A 13,138-nucleotide genomic window follows, 5' to 3' on the forward strand; every position below is an offset into this window, starting at 1 on the left:
CACTCCATCTTTCTTTTGCCAATGTCTATGAACAGAAACATAATCATTAAAAAGCAACGTACCATTCTTGCGCATTAATTAACCACCCCCCCCCCCCCCCGAAAAGAAAAATCAGTGCATATATGATATGTTATGACATACGGATCGTTCCATTGGGGTACCAAGGTGACGTGGATACAGGTAGGAGTCTAGGTTTATTTGACACTCACAAGGAAGGCCTGGTCGCTAAAAGGGGGGTGTTATACGCGTTCATGGCCGCCAAGGGCGCCTAAGCCCAGCAAACACGCGCGCATCACGAGCTCCAGATCACGCGCGTTCTCATCCATCGCGTTGATGATGAGCCACCGCTTTTAATGATTAAAACGAGCAAACCGCACGTCCTTTGTACTTCACCGTCCGTCCCTCTCAGCCAGCCAAAAAGACTTTTAATTTTATAGAAGATCCTGTCTCTCTCCACCTCTCTCTAGCCTTATCTGTGATGTATATGGGGCCGTCCATAAATGACGTCACGCGATTTTGGACGATTTTTGACCCCCCCCCCCCACTCGTCACAAAGTCAGACTCTCCCCCTCAAATATGACGTCACAAAGCTCTGCCCCCCCCCCCAAACCATATTTCCATTTTGAAAATAAAACATGCTTCAAATCGCTTTAAACTATTGTCATTGTAGTGCGCATTTAATGTGGCGCTGCACTCTGCTGTTGTAGGAGTGTTGTTAGAACAATTAGTGTTGTTATAACAATTCTATATTTATTTAAAGATGCGCATTTTTATGTGACGTCACATTTCTCAACCCCCCCTCCCCCGTCACAAATGTCTGACCCCCCTTTAGGTGCGTGACGTCATTTATGGACGGCCCCTATCCCAATTTATGTATGTTTCTATTCCTTCTGTCCCCTCTTCGACCTCTCCCTCCCTCTATATCCATCTCCTCCCTCCATTGTATCTCACCCACTCCCTTCCCCACTCTCTCCCTGTTTGTCTCTCTCAGCTCTCACCCTCGCTCTCCTTATTCCCATCTCTCCCGTTCCCGTCGCACTCTCTCTAGCCTCTCCCCTGTCCTCCCTGCTACTGCTGGGACGTGGGTTCGATATCCCGACCCTGACGCCTGCTGCATATTTGCACGTTCTCCCCCCGTGGTCGCGTGGATTTTTCTCCGGGTCCTCCGGTGTTTCCCTCCACATTTAGAATCAACACGCGTTTAGAGTAACCGGTGGCTACAAATGTCCACATGATGATAAGCCACTTCGTTGAGCTATATCACTCGGGATAGCCAGGTCGCTTCGGGAAGAAAACAAAACCCACAGCTGTATAGCTCAGTGGGCATTAACCGGTAACATAAAAATTATTCGTTTCGTTTAACCTTCTTCCTCAATCGGGTTTACGTGGTGGGATCCATGGCCGGGGAGGGTGGGTGGCGTGACGTCGGCACGCACGAAACGGACGTCATGACGCAAATATGCGTGCCCGCACCCACGCCAGCCAGCAAAACTTTACAAAAAAATGATGGTATAGTAACTCATTTATTAGAGAATTTGTAAACCTGATTTTTTATTATTAATAAACAGAGCTACTGCCGTTGAGTAATGCTGAAGCTTGCAATGCAGAGGTCGCCGGTTCGATTCCCCGGCGCGGCAGTCGCAGTGGTTTAGGAGTGCACTCATCACCAAAGACAAAGATCCCCCCCCCCCCAGTATAGCCTGAGTAGACTGTTGTGGCAAGTGCTGTAAGCGAGCACCTCTGAAGGCCGGCACGGCACACGAGGTGGGTGGGGTGGCCAGCAGCACCACGCCGTGAGTCGGGACTCGAACTCGGTTCGGCGGGGTTCGCTCTAACCACAACAACTACCGCCCCCCCCCCCATCTCCTCTTCCCTCCCTCCTCCTATAGCCCCGTGCCACGCGGTGTGCCCCACCTTCTGGCAGGAGTACAACGGCCACTGCTACTACGTGTCCAGCGAGAGCTTAGCTTGGGCCGGCGCTCGAGTCTACTGCTTGCGCCACGGGGGGGACTTGATGAGCGTCAACTCGGCGGGGGAGCAGGTGGGTGGGGTGCTCGGGAGGGGGGGGGGTGCTTCGGCTCTCCCAACTCCTCTGGGATGGGGGGGGGGTGGGGGCAGTAGAGCTGATGTGTGTTTGTGGGGGTGGGGGCCCACCGGCCCACCCCCAACGGGGCCCACCCTAATAACCGCGATTCACCGCGAAGGAGCGTGAACTCGGGTGGACCACAGGGAGCGTTTGGTGGTGTAGGGCCCGGCCCAGCACGCACCTAGAGCCGGTCCTCAGGAACTGCTGATGGGTTTTTTGCATAAATCACAAAGCCCAAGGTACTTTCTGCGTACGTTTTTTGTGTGTGTGGATTTAAATGTATGGCCATGCTAACACCGAAGCCTACTCACCATGGTCATGCACTCACCTACCCCGACTAATCATGGTCATGCACTCACTCCCCCCCTACTCACCATTATCTTGCACTCACCTACCCCCACTCACCATGATCGTGCATTCAACTAACTATCCCTTACTCACCATGGTCATGCACTCACCTACCCGTACTCACCATGATCATCAATTCAACTATCCCTACTCACCAAGGCCATGCACTCACCTACCCCTACCCACCATGGCTGTGGAGGACTCGTGTGGTATTTGTGGTGGACTGTGTGTGTGAAGATGGAACCCAGAGTTGTCATCGCTCACTAATTGCTGCAAAGATAAGCACTGAGAGAGATTCATGCTGGGAATGAAATCACCGAGAGACAGAGGAACGCATGGATTGGAGATGTGTATTATTACAATTTACTTTATTATCACCATCGCCTTTAGAAAAGTAAGTGGGTTAGGGGGCAGGGCACGCCGCTGGACCGGTCGCCTCTGGTCGAGACTAAACGAGGGAGTAGCAGACCAAAGGAGAGAGCGCGTTTTTCATTTGCGTTCACGTACTGTGTATGCGTGTCTCGAGGTGCACCTAGCCTGGCACAAGAGTGCGTTGTGACACCTCACCGTCACTTAGGGGCGATTGGCGGCCGCTACACCTGTGGCTGTCCTTGTTGTTGCACCTGTTCCAGAACTGGATCGCGTCGCACCTTGTGGGTTCGAACCTCTACTGGTTTGGTCTGCACGACCAAGTGACCGAGGGGGTCTACGAGTGGAGCGACGGGTCCCCCTACCTGCCGGAGCTCGAGTGAGCGTGCGCACACGTGCACACCTGTGTACACATACCCATACCCGTGCACACCTGTGTACACATTAGGGGCCGTCCATAAATGACATCACGCGATTTCGAACGATTTCTGACTCCCCTTCCCTCGTCACACGGCGTCACAAAAAGTCAGATCCCCCCCTCAAATATGACGTCACAAAGCTCTGCCCCCCCCCCTCCAAAAAAAAACATGCTTAAAATCGCTTTAAACTATTGTCATTGTAGTGCGTATTTAATGTGGCGCTGTACTCTGATGTTGTAGGAGAAAACATTTATTGAAAAGTCTATTTAATTAAGTAGAACGTGTTGTCTATATTTATTTAAAGTTGCGCATTTTGATGTGACGTCACATTTATCAAACCCCCACCCCCCCCCCCCTCGTCACACATCGTCACAAATGTCTGACCCCCCCCCCCCAGGTGCGTGACGTCATTTATGGACGGCCCCTTACCACCCCTGTGTGCACATTTCCACCCCTATGTAAACCTACCCATACCCGTGCACGCCTGTGTACACGTGTGCTATAGTAAATGGGGATGATGACGATGATGACGATGATGATGATGATGCGGATGATTCACGTGCTGCAGGAAATGGAGACCCGGGCAGCCCGATGACTGGCCGGACGCAGAGGGGGGATCTGGAGAGGACTGTGGGGACATTGCAGCTGGGGACGGAGGGTTCTGGAACGACGGCTCGTGCCTCCTGTCCCAGAAGTTCATCTGCGAGAGCGGTGAGGGGGCACGCTTGCAGGGGGGGGGGTGTTGTGGGTTTGGAGGTAAAGGAATTACAGTGGTGATAGAGGTATGCGGTGGATATACAGGTTATTGTGTCCTTCGTACAGATATCTCCAATTGTTCAGCACATTTCTTTTAAAGGACCTTTCATTAATCAGCTACAATTTGGGACCTCCTTTGCCAGTACCAAAATATACCAATAGGGTTTTCCCCTTTTTTCTGGCAACAAAACTGACACCTTTTGCAAGGAATCATGTCTACATTAACCGCAATACTTGCAGTCAAATGCAAACAAAAACAATACTCTGGTAATTTATGCATTGTCTTTGAAACTGATTGGTCCACACCAGAGACAGCTTTCTTTGGAGCCTCGTCTCATATGATGTTCGACCAGATGACGCCAAAAGGCGCACAGTTCAAGACAACGCACAACCAGAGTAATAAGGACTCGGGGTAAGCAGCTACAATTTGGGACCTCCTTTGCCAGTACCAAAATATACCAATAGGGTTTTCCCCTTTTTTCTGGCAACAAAACTGACACCTTTTGCAAGGAATCATGTCTACATTAACCGCAATACTTGCAGTCAAATGCAAACAAAAAACAATACTCTGGTAATTTATGCATTGTCTTTGAAACTGATTGGTCCACACCAGAGACAGCTTACTCTGGTTGTGCGTTGTCTTGAACTGTGCGCCTTTTGGCGTCATCTGGTCGAACATCATATGAGACGAGGCTCCAAAGAAAGCTGTCTCTGGTGTGGACCAATCAGTTTCAAAGACAATGCATAAATTACCAGAGTATTGTTTTTTGTTTGCATTTGACTGCAAGTATTGCGGTTAATGTAGACATGATTCCTTGCAAAAGGTGTCAGTTTTGTTGCCAGAAAAAAGGGGAAAACCCTATTGGTATATTTTGGTACTGGCAAAGGAGGTCCCAAATTGTAGCTGCTTACCCCGAGTCCTTATTACTCTGGTTGTGCGTTGTCTTGAACTGTGCGCCTTTTGGCGTCATCTGGTCGAACATCATATGAGACGAGGCTCCAAAGAAAGCTGTCTCTGGTGTGGACCAATCAGTTTCAAAGACAATGCATAAATTACCAGAGTATTGTTTTTGTTTGCATTTGACTGCAAGTATTGCGGTTAATGTAGACATGATTCCTTGCAAAAGGTGTCAGTTTTGTTGCCAGAAAAAAGGGGAAAACCCTATTGGTATATTTTGGTACTGGCAAAGGAGGTCCCAAATTGTAGCTGCTTACCCCGAGTCCTTATTACTCTGGTTGTGCGTTGTCTTGAACTGTGCGCCTTTTGGCGTCATCTGGTCGAACATCATATGAGACGAGGCTCCAAAGAAAGCTGTCTCTGGTGTGGACCAATCAGTTTCAAAGACAATGCATAAATTACCAGAGTATTGTTTTTTGTTTGCATTTGACTGCAAGTATTGCGGTTAATGTAGACATGATTCCTTGCAAAAGGTGTCAGTTTTGTTGCCAGAAAAAAGGGGAAAACCCTATTGGTAGGACCTTTCATATTCATCGTGAAGCCAACTTAAGATATTTTGTTGTTGTAATTGTTTAATTTTGTATGCAATTATCAATGATGCAAAAACATGTTTAACAACCCTAACACCACCGCACACCACCACCATTACACCATCATCAGATTGCCACAATTCTACACACAACACCACCACAGCACCACCACTGCACCACTTCTCCTATAATTTGTCTTCTTTCTCAACTGTAAGAAAAGTCGTGCAGTCTCCTTCTCGGTGCCCGAAGGAGATAAAAACCCAATGACTATTTAATCACGCACTGCGTGAGCGGCATACCTCCGCACGCCCGGCCCTACTTCTGAGAGTAACGCTCCCTTTTCCACCTTGTCCCTGCCCCAAGGCCCGGCCATGCCGGGCTGCGACGTGGGCTGGGAGCTGAGGGGCGACTCGTGCTATCTGCTCTCCGTGTCGCCCGAGCGCACCTGGCCGAACGCGCGCACCTACTGCGTGAGCCACGGCGGCGACCTGGTCGCGGTCACCAGTGCCGACGAGCAGGGGCACGTCCTGGCGCTCGCGCAGAGGCTCGACAACGACCCCTGGATCGGCCTCTCCCGCCTGGTAAGGAAAGCCCGACGGTGTGGCAGGTTGTGCGCGGCGGAGGTGCCGAACGCTGGGGCAAATCCCAGTTTTTATGAACGCTTTGGGATGGGTGCTGCTGCTCGGGAATCACAGGCGCGTGCATGCGTGTGCGTTTGTGTCTTTTTCTTGTCGTTCAATCAGACGTGCACAGCGTTTGGCTGCCACGGGAACAGCAGTGACTTCCACTGGAGCACAGGAGAAGCGTTCTCATACAGCAACTGGGATACCGCGGAGCCTGACATAAGGTGACCCTAACCCCTGATCCCTGAATGTCACCCCTAATTCTGGCCAACCAATAATAGCATAGAGAAGCCCAAAGCAATGTGACTTTGACCCTGATCGCTCATCAATCAATATTCATTCTTACCGGAAATGTAGGTGTGTGTTTTCTGAAATTTGAATTGGAGAAATGAAGATAAATATAACTGTAAGAAATTGTAAACGTCTCAAGATTGGCGCGTTTATGTGTGTGCGCGTAGTCCTGAAGCCCACAAGCTGTGTGTGAAGATCGTACGTATGCCTGGGGAAGACACGGGCGGGTGGATGACCAAACGCTGCGGGGAGGAGCGGCCCTTTATCTGCAAGCGCGGCCTCAACAGTGAGTGATGGTGGTGGTTATTGTCGTGGTCGTGGAAGTGGGGAGCGGTAGTGCAGCGGGTAGCACGCTGTGCTACGAACCCGTCGGCCCGAGTTCGATTATCGGTCACGGCCACTAACGCCAGTGACAATTATCTGAACCGGTCCTGGGCCTCCTCTAGGTCAACTCAGCCTGAAATGAGTGTGTAGAGAGACAAAGTGCGGCCGGGCGTAGTGGTGGCCACCCACCCCAACATTTGCCATGCCGGCCTTCATAGGTGCTCGATAACTGCACTTGCCCGAAAAGTCTGTTAAGGCTATATGGGGGGGGGGGGTCTTTGTCGTTTGGTCATGGACGTGGCGCTGGTGGCTGTAATGATGCCGGTGGAAGTGGACCTGGTGGCAATAATGATGATGGTGACATTTGATCTTCATGGCGGTACCCCGGGGTACCAAATAATACAAAATGTCCGAGGCAATTAAATATTTTATTTCTGGGACACTATTTTTTCCAGGGGTTTACTTAACTCCGCGACTGGGGTAGCAATCAATCCGAAATCAGTGCCACTCCGCGATGTCGAAACGCCAAACATTAGCATTAAAAATACGTTATCGAAAAATTTCACTTTGAATAATGCATCGTGTACAGCTCGTCGAGATGAGTCGATTGCCGCATCGCCGACCATCAACAGACTAAAAATGATTGTACTATGGTACCTCGGGCTACCGCCATAAAGTTCATTTGTAGTGTTAATGATGATGGCGACAATGGCATTTGGTGTTGGTGACCATGACAACAGTGATGTTTATTGTTGTGTTGATGCTATTAATGTTAAATGTCATGGTGATGTTGTTGATGTTGCTGATGGTGATATTGGACAATAATTTGAGCATGTTAATGATGATGCTGAATTTGCTATCTTACTGATGCTGGTTTTATTTCAATGTACTTGTTGACGCTGATCGTGTTAACGGTAACGATGTCATTGATGGTGAATTGATGATGGCGGTGTCTATTCTAATGACTACAATGACGATGCCGACGGTGATGCTGATGGTGAAGATAGTGTTGACGATGGCGGCCATGGTGATGCTGCTGATGATGGCGATGATGATGTTGGTGTCGATGGCGATGATGTGCACAGCCGTGTGCCCCGAGGGCTGGGCCCCGTTTGCGGGCCGCTGCTACTGGGTGGTGACGAGCCTCGTCCGGAGAACAACGTGGAACGAGGCCCTCTTCACCTGCCAGAGGATCGGCGCCCAGCTTCTCTCCATCAACAGGTGACGCCCATCATCAGACCATCATCTTCACTCTCAAAGAATCACCATGACGCAGACGGGAACGCCGTCTGGCACAGGATCAGTGCTTGCTCAGCAGAAGATCACAATTGAGATTGAAAACTCGTTTATTTAGAACCACGTTTTGTGTCTAGTTGTCCTTCCCCCGCACCTCCGATTAGCACGGTTGGCTACGTACGGTGGGAAAGAAGTTCAACATACATACATCACCATCACCCATCATCTTCCTTCACCATCACCAGTCACCAATACTGATCACCATCGACAAACACCTTCACCAGATTACATTACCTGTGGCCATAACCAATCGCCGTCAGGAGGTGAGACGCCACCTGTCCGAGGTTCGGAGTTTAAATTGGCTGGGCTTTAGCTGCATCATCCGCTGCCATGTATTCTGATATTAGGGAGCCACCAGAGGCATGCACTTTTAAATATAGATTGAAAACTCATTTCTTTCGAACTGATATTTGTGTTTCGTTTATTGTCCTTCCTCCCCCACACCCTCGACGTACGGCGCAAAAGAAGTTCAACAAACATACATTTTAAACCACACACAAATGTGCCTGCATGTGTGTTGTTGCGTCGCCACCGCCGGTCACGGCCAACATCATTGGCGACCGATATCTGAAGTGTCGCCGGGCTTCTTTGTGGTCGACTCTAGTCTCTTAAATTAGAATCGGGTACGGCGTGTGGACATCGGTACCGGAGAGACAAAGACAGCCGGGCTTAGTGCTGGCCACGCCACCGCTCCCGTTGTGCGCCCGTGCTGGCCACGATGGATGCTCGCTAACAGGACTTGCCCCAACAGTCTGTGTAACCTACACGGGGGTTCTTTGTCTCTTTTTCTCTGTGCGTGCTCGCAGTGTTGATGAGCAGGACTACATCAACTCTCTGATTCCTGACCTCCAGAACAACCGAGTCGTGGACTTCTGGATCGGAGCGTCCGGTTGGTCCCCCCCCCCTTCCCCCAGAGACCAGGCGATGATCATGATGATGATGGCCATGCTAGCGATATGCTGTTTATATCAGCAGCAATGGCCGTGATGATGATGGGCACGATGGTTTGTGGCGATACCGATGCTTGTAATGGTAATGATGGTGATGACGGTGATGTAGTTAAAGTGATGATGCTAGTGCTGGTGATGTTGGTGATGCTGCTGCTGGTAATGGAGGTGATGTTTGTGCTTTTGGTGATGGCGTTGATGGCGAGGCTGATCATGGCTCTCATGCTGCTGCTGCTACTGCTGTTGGTGGTGTTCGTAACATTTACGCTGCTGTGCTGGTGACGGTGGCGACGAGGCCAGTTTCTCCTGGTGACGTTGATGATGTTGACGGCGGTGCTGGGTGACGTGCAGACAAGGAGCGCGATGGCGAGATGAAGTGGTCCGACGGGACGGCCGTGTCTGGGTTCACAAACTGGGCTGCGAATCACCCCCGCAACACGCCGGGGCGATGGGACTGTGGGCAGATTTACACCGGTGGGTACGCACGTGTACACGCATGCACGAGCACGCACAGGCACGCATGTGCGCGCATACGCACGTACACAGACACGTGCGCGCGTGATGCCAACGCGTGCGTATGCGCACGAACTCGTGTACACGCACGAACACACGCACATGTTCACACAGTACCGCGCGTACGTATGTAAGTTTAACTTCCTTCGCACCGTACAAAGCCAACCGTGCTAGTCGGAGGTGCGTACGCGAAAACGTGTGTACGCATACAACCATACGCATGTACACGCATAAACACATGTATGCACACACACACACCGACGTGCATACACACAAGCGTGGATAGCGCTATGCAGTACTTGCTCTCTTACAACTTCTGTCGCCCCCACCTCACTCCGCCCCCGGAATACGTCGTGACCCCTTTCCCACACCCCCCCAACCCCAGGCTCAGAATCGGGCAAGTGGGAGACGACCGACTGCATCAAGGTGCAGAGCTTCGTGTGCGAGGTGCACGGGGGGCAGGTGGTGCTGCCCACGGCCTCGCCAGGTGAGCACGCGCGTGCGCGTGCGCGTGCGCGTGCGCGTGCGCGTGCGTGTGCGTGTGCGTGTGCGCGTGCGTGCGGACAATTCTGAATTTCCACTCCGTGATATCGCCTCTCCCTGTAGGGCTGAACTTCAGCCGGATCTGTGCGGTTTGACGACACGGCACACCACATCTCACCACACCTCTCGCTATGCCTGCGGCTACCAGTCACACTGCACACTCCGGTCTACGAGTGACCCGGGAAATATTTGTTGAGCGATTGAGCCACGTTCCCCCACTCCCAAAAAAACGAAGACAAAGATCCCCCGTACAGCCTGAACAGACTGTAGGGGCAAGTGCTGTTAGCGAGCACCTATGAAGGCCAGGACGGCACACGAGGGGGCGGGTGGCCAGCACCACGCCAGGCCGCCTTTGTCTCCCTAGTGACGATGTTTACACACCGCACCAGGTACTCATTTGAGGCTGAGTCGACCTAGGGGAGGCCCAAGATCGGTTAAAATAACCGTCACTGGCGTTGGCCGTGAAAGGAAATCGAACCTGTGTCGCCGGGTTCATAGCGCAGTGCGCTAACTGCTGCACTACCGCTTGCCACACACACAACATACACACACACAGACACACACACTCCCGCGCCGTCCGTAACCCCCGATCTCCCCCAATCCCCTGCCCGCACCCGCTGATTGTATTGACCACCCCCACCCCCTGCGCCCTCGTCTCAAGACGGCTGGTGCGAGTCGGGCTGGCTGCTGCACGCGGACTCTTGCTACCTGTTCGAGCACGAGACGCTGCGCACGTTCCAGGCGGCGCGGGACTTCTGCCAGCAGCAGGCGGGGGCCCTGGCGAGCATCCACAATGAGGACGAGATGAGCTTCATCGGGGGTGAGATTCCCTCCCTCGCTCCCTCTAGCCAGCCAGCCAGCAAAACTTTTTTCAAATATAGTATGATAGCAAACAATTCCTCCCTCCTACTCATCCCCTCCACCTTTAATTACCGCGATTGAAAACTAATTTCCTAAGAACTTATTTTTGTGTCTAGTTTGTTGTCCGTCTCCTGCAGCTCCGATTAACACGGTTGGCTATGTACGGTGCCAAAGAAGTTCAAGATGCATACATGCGTACCTCTCAACTCAATTCATCCTCTGATTGAGGGGAATGAGGTGGCTGTGGTAGTTGACGTTGAGGTAATTTGGGTTGTTGTGGTTGCGGTGGTTATGATGGTTGTGGTGGTGGTAGTGGTGTGGGGAGCGGTGGTGTAGCGGTTATTGCGCTGTGAACCTGGCAAGCCGAGTTCAATTTCCTGCTCACGGCCAACACCGGTGACGATTATCTGAACCAGTCAAGCAGCTCCCCTAGGTCGACTCAACCTCAAATGAGTACCTGTTGTGGTGTGTAAACATCGCCACTGGGGAGGCAAAGGTGGCCGGGCGTGGTGTTCTGTGACGGCCTTCATAGGTGCTCGCTAACAGCGCTTGCCCCAACAGTCTGTCGTTGGTGGTGGACGTTGAAGTGGTTGTGGTGGTTGAGGTGGTTGTGGTGGTTGAGGTGTTCACCCCACCTCTGTGTACCGCTTCTACAGCTCACGTGAGCGACACCTCCTTCATTGGCCTCAATGACATCGTCCACGAGGACACCTGGGAGTGGGTGGACGGCACTCCTACGGTGAGGACGACTAGCCCACCCGCTCACTCGCCAAAGCACCCACTGGCAAACTCACCAACTCGCTCAACTACTCACCCACTCGCCCACTGACACATTTACTCAACCGTTAACCCAATTACACATTCACGAACGCATTCACTCGCTCGCACACTCACTAATCCACTCAATTACTCAGTCAGTCACTCACTTTCTCGGTAACCTCCTTACTCATTCATTCAATCTCTTTCATTCTCTTAGCCTCTCATCTAACAACTCACTGGCTCACTGATCACCTCATGTCGCCCCCTGTCTCCTTCTCACCGCTAATGTTTTGTGCGTCCCGTCACCCCGTATCTCCCTCTGTCTGCTCATATCCCGGTCTCCTTGTCACCATTGTCTTCTCCTGTCTTCTCGTGTCTCCATGTTGGCCCCGTCGCCACGTGTCTCCCCATCTTCTCATGTCCCCCGTGCCTCCACCGTGTCTCACCTTGTCTGCTCGTGTCCCCGTGTTTCCCCCTGTATCTAACCCTGTACCCGCTGTGTCCTCGTGTCTCCCGCTGTCCCTCCTGTCCCCGTGTCTCCCCATGTGTTCCCCAGGATTACCTGCGCTGGCGCGAGGGCCAGCCAGACAATTGGATGAACTCGGAGCACTGTGTGACAGTGCTGAACCCCGCGGCGTACGGACGCGCCGAGTTCAACGACATCAACTGCAACCAGCCCCACGTCTACGTGTGCAAGAAGCCCAAGCGTGCGTGCACACCCCTCGCTCACACTCTGCGTGGTTGAGTGATCTGAGTAGTTTAGTGATCTGCGCGGTTGAGTGATCTACGTGGTTGAGTGTTCTGATTGGTTGATTAATCTAATCGGTCAACATGTTATGTTTAATTTACAGATACGGGCACTGGACCAAAACCACCCACACCGACATACCCGGGTACATTATATACACACATACGCCAAATAATATACACACCCAGCTAAATAATGGTATCCAGTTGAAAGGTCACATGGTATCCAGATGAAAGGTCATGTGATATCCGGTTGAGAGGTCACATGATATCTCGTTGAGAGATCACATGATGTCTGGTTGAGAGGTCACATGATATCTGGTTGAGAGGTCACATGATGTCTGGTTGAGATGTCACGTGATATCTCGTTGAGAGGTCACATGATATCTCGTTGAGATATCACGTGATGTCTAGTTGTGAAGTCACGTGATATCTGTTTGTGCTGTGGTTCAGGTTGGAATCAGAAGTGTGGAAGTTGGATCGACGACCCCATTGGACCCTCGTGTTACCTCATCCGCGACACCCACTACAAGGTGGGCTCCTCCCGCACACCTCCTTGTCCCGTCACACCTTCTTCGCTAAACACACCACCTCGTCCTCCAATCGTCCCCCTCACCCTACCCCTCACGTATGTTAATGTGCGTGTACTCGTGTGGGGAGCGTTAGTGTAGTGGTTAGCGCACCGCGCTACAAACCTGGTGACCCGAGTTCAATTCCCACTCACAGCCAACACTAGTGACGGTTGTCTGAGCCGGTCCTGGGCCTCCC

The 13,138-nt window shown here is 51.8% G+C and overlaps 1 protein-coding gene across 1 annotated transcript in view; it reads left to right on the forward strand.

The window, feature by feature from the left end:
- LOC144718797 (uncharacterized) overlaps window positions 1-13,138 on the forward strand; it is a 43,047-nt gene that overhangs the window by 1,730 nt on the left and 28,179 nt on the right. The window contains exons 2-16 of the mRNA XM_078594345.1: window positions 1,890-2,041; window positions 3,067-3,182; window positions 3,791-3,933; window positions 5,830-6,047; window positions 6,210-6,313; window positions 6,548-6,666; window positions 7,790-7,925; window positions 8,807-8,889; window positions 9,299-9,421; window positions 9,846-9,947; window positions 10,665-10,823; window positions 11,521-11,603; window positions 12,180-12,330; window positions 12,475-12,516; window positions 12,824-12,903. Coding sequence (XP_078450471.1) covers window positions 1,890-2,041; window positions 3,067-3,182; window positions 3,791-3,933; window positions 5,830-6,047; window positions 6,210-6,313; window positions 6,548-6,666; window positions 7,790-7,925; window positions 8,807-8,889; window positions 9,299-9,421; window positions 9,846-9,947; window positions 10,665-10,823; window positions 11,521-11,603; window positions 12,180-12,330; window positions 12,475-12,516; window positions 12,824-12,903 — 1,811 coding nt within the window. The remainder of the gene's footprint in view (window positions 1-1,889; window positions 2,042-3,066; window positions 3,183-3,790; window positions 3,934-5,829; window positions 6,048-6,209; window positions 6,314-6,547; window positions 6,667-7,789; window positions 7,926-8,806; window positions 8,890-9,298; window positions 9,422-9,845; window positions 9,948-10,664; window positions 10,824-11,520; window positions 11,604-12,179; window positions 12,331-12,474; window positions 12,517-12,823; window positions 12,904-13,138) is intronic.

The sequence above is a fragment of the Lampetra planeri genome, chromosome 5, assembly GCF_965212315.1.
Source record: "Lampetra planeri chromosome 5, kcLamPlan1.2.h2, whole genome shotgun sequence".
In the NCBI taxonomy this organism is placed as follows: domain Eukaryota; kingdom Metazoa; phylum Chordata; class Hyperoartia; order Petromyzontiformes; family Petromyzontidae; genus Lampetra; species Lampetra planeri.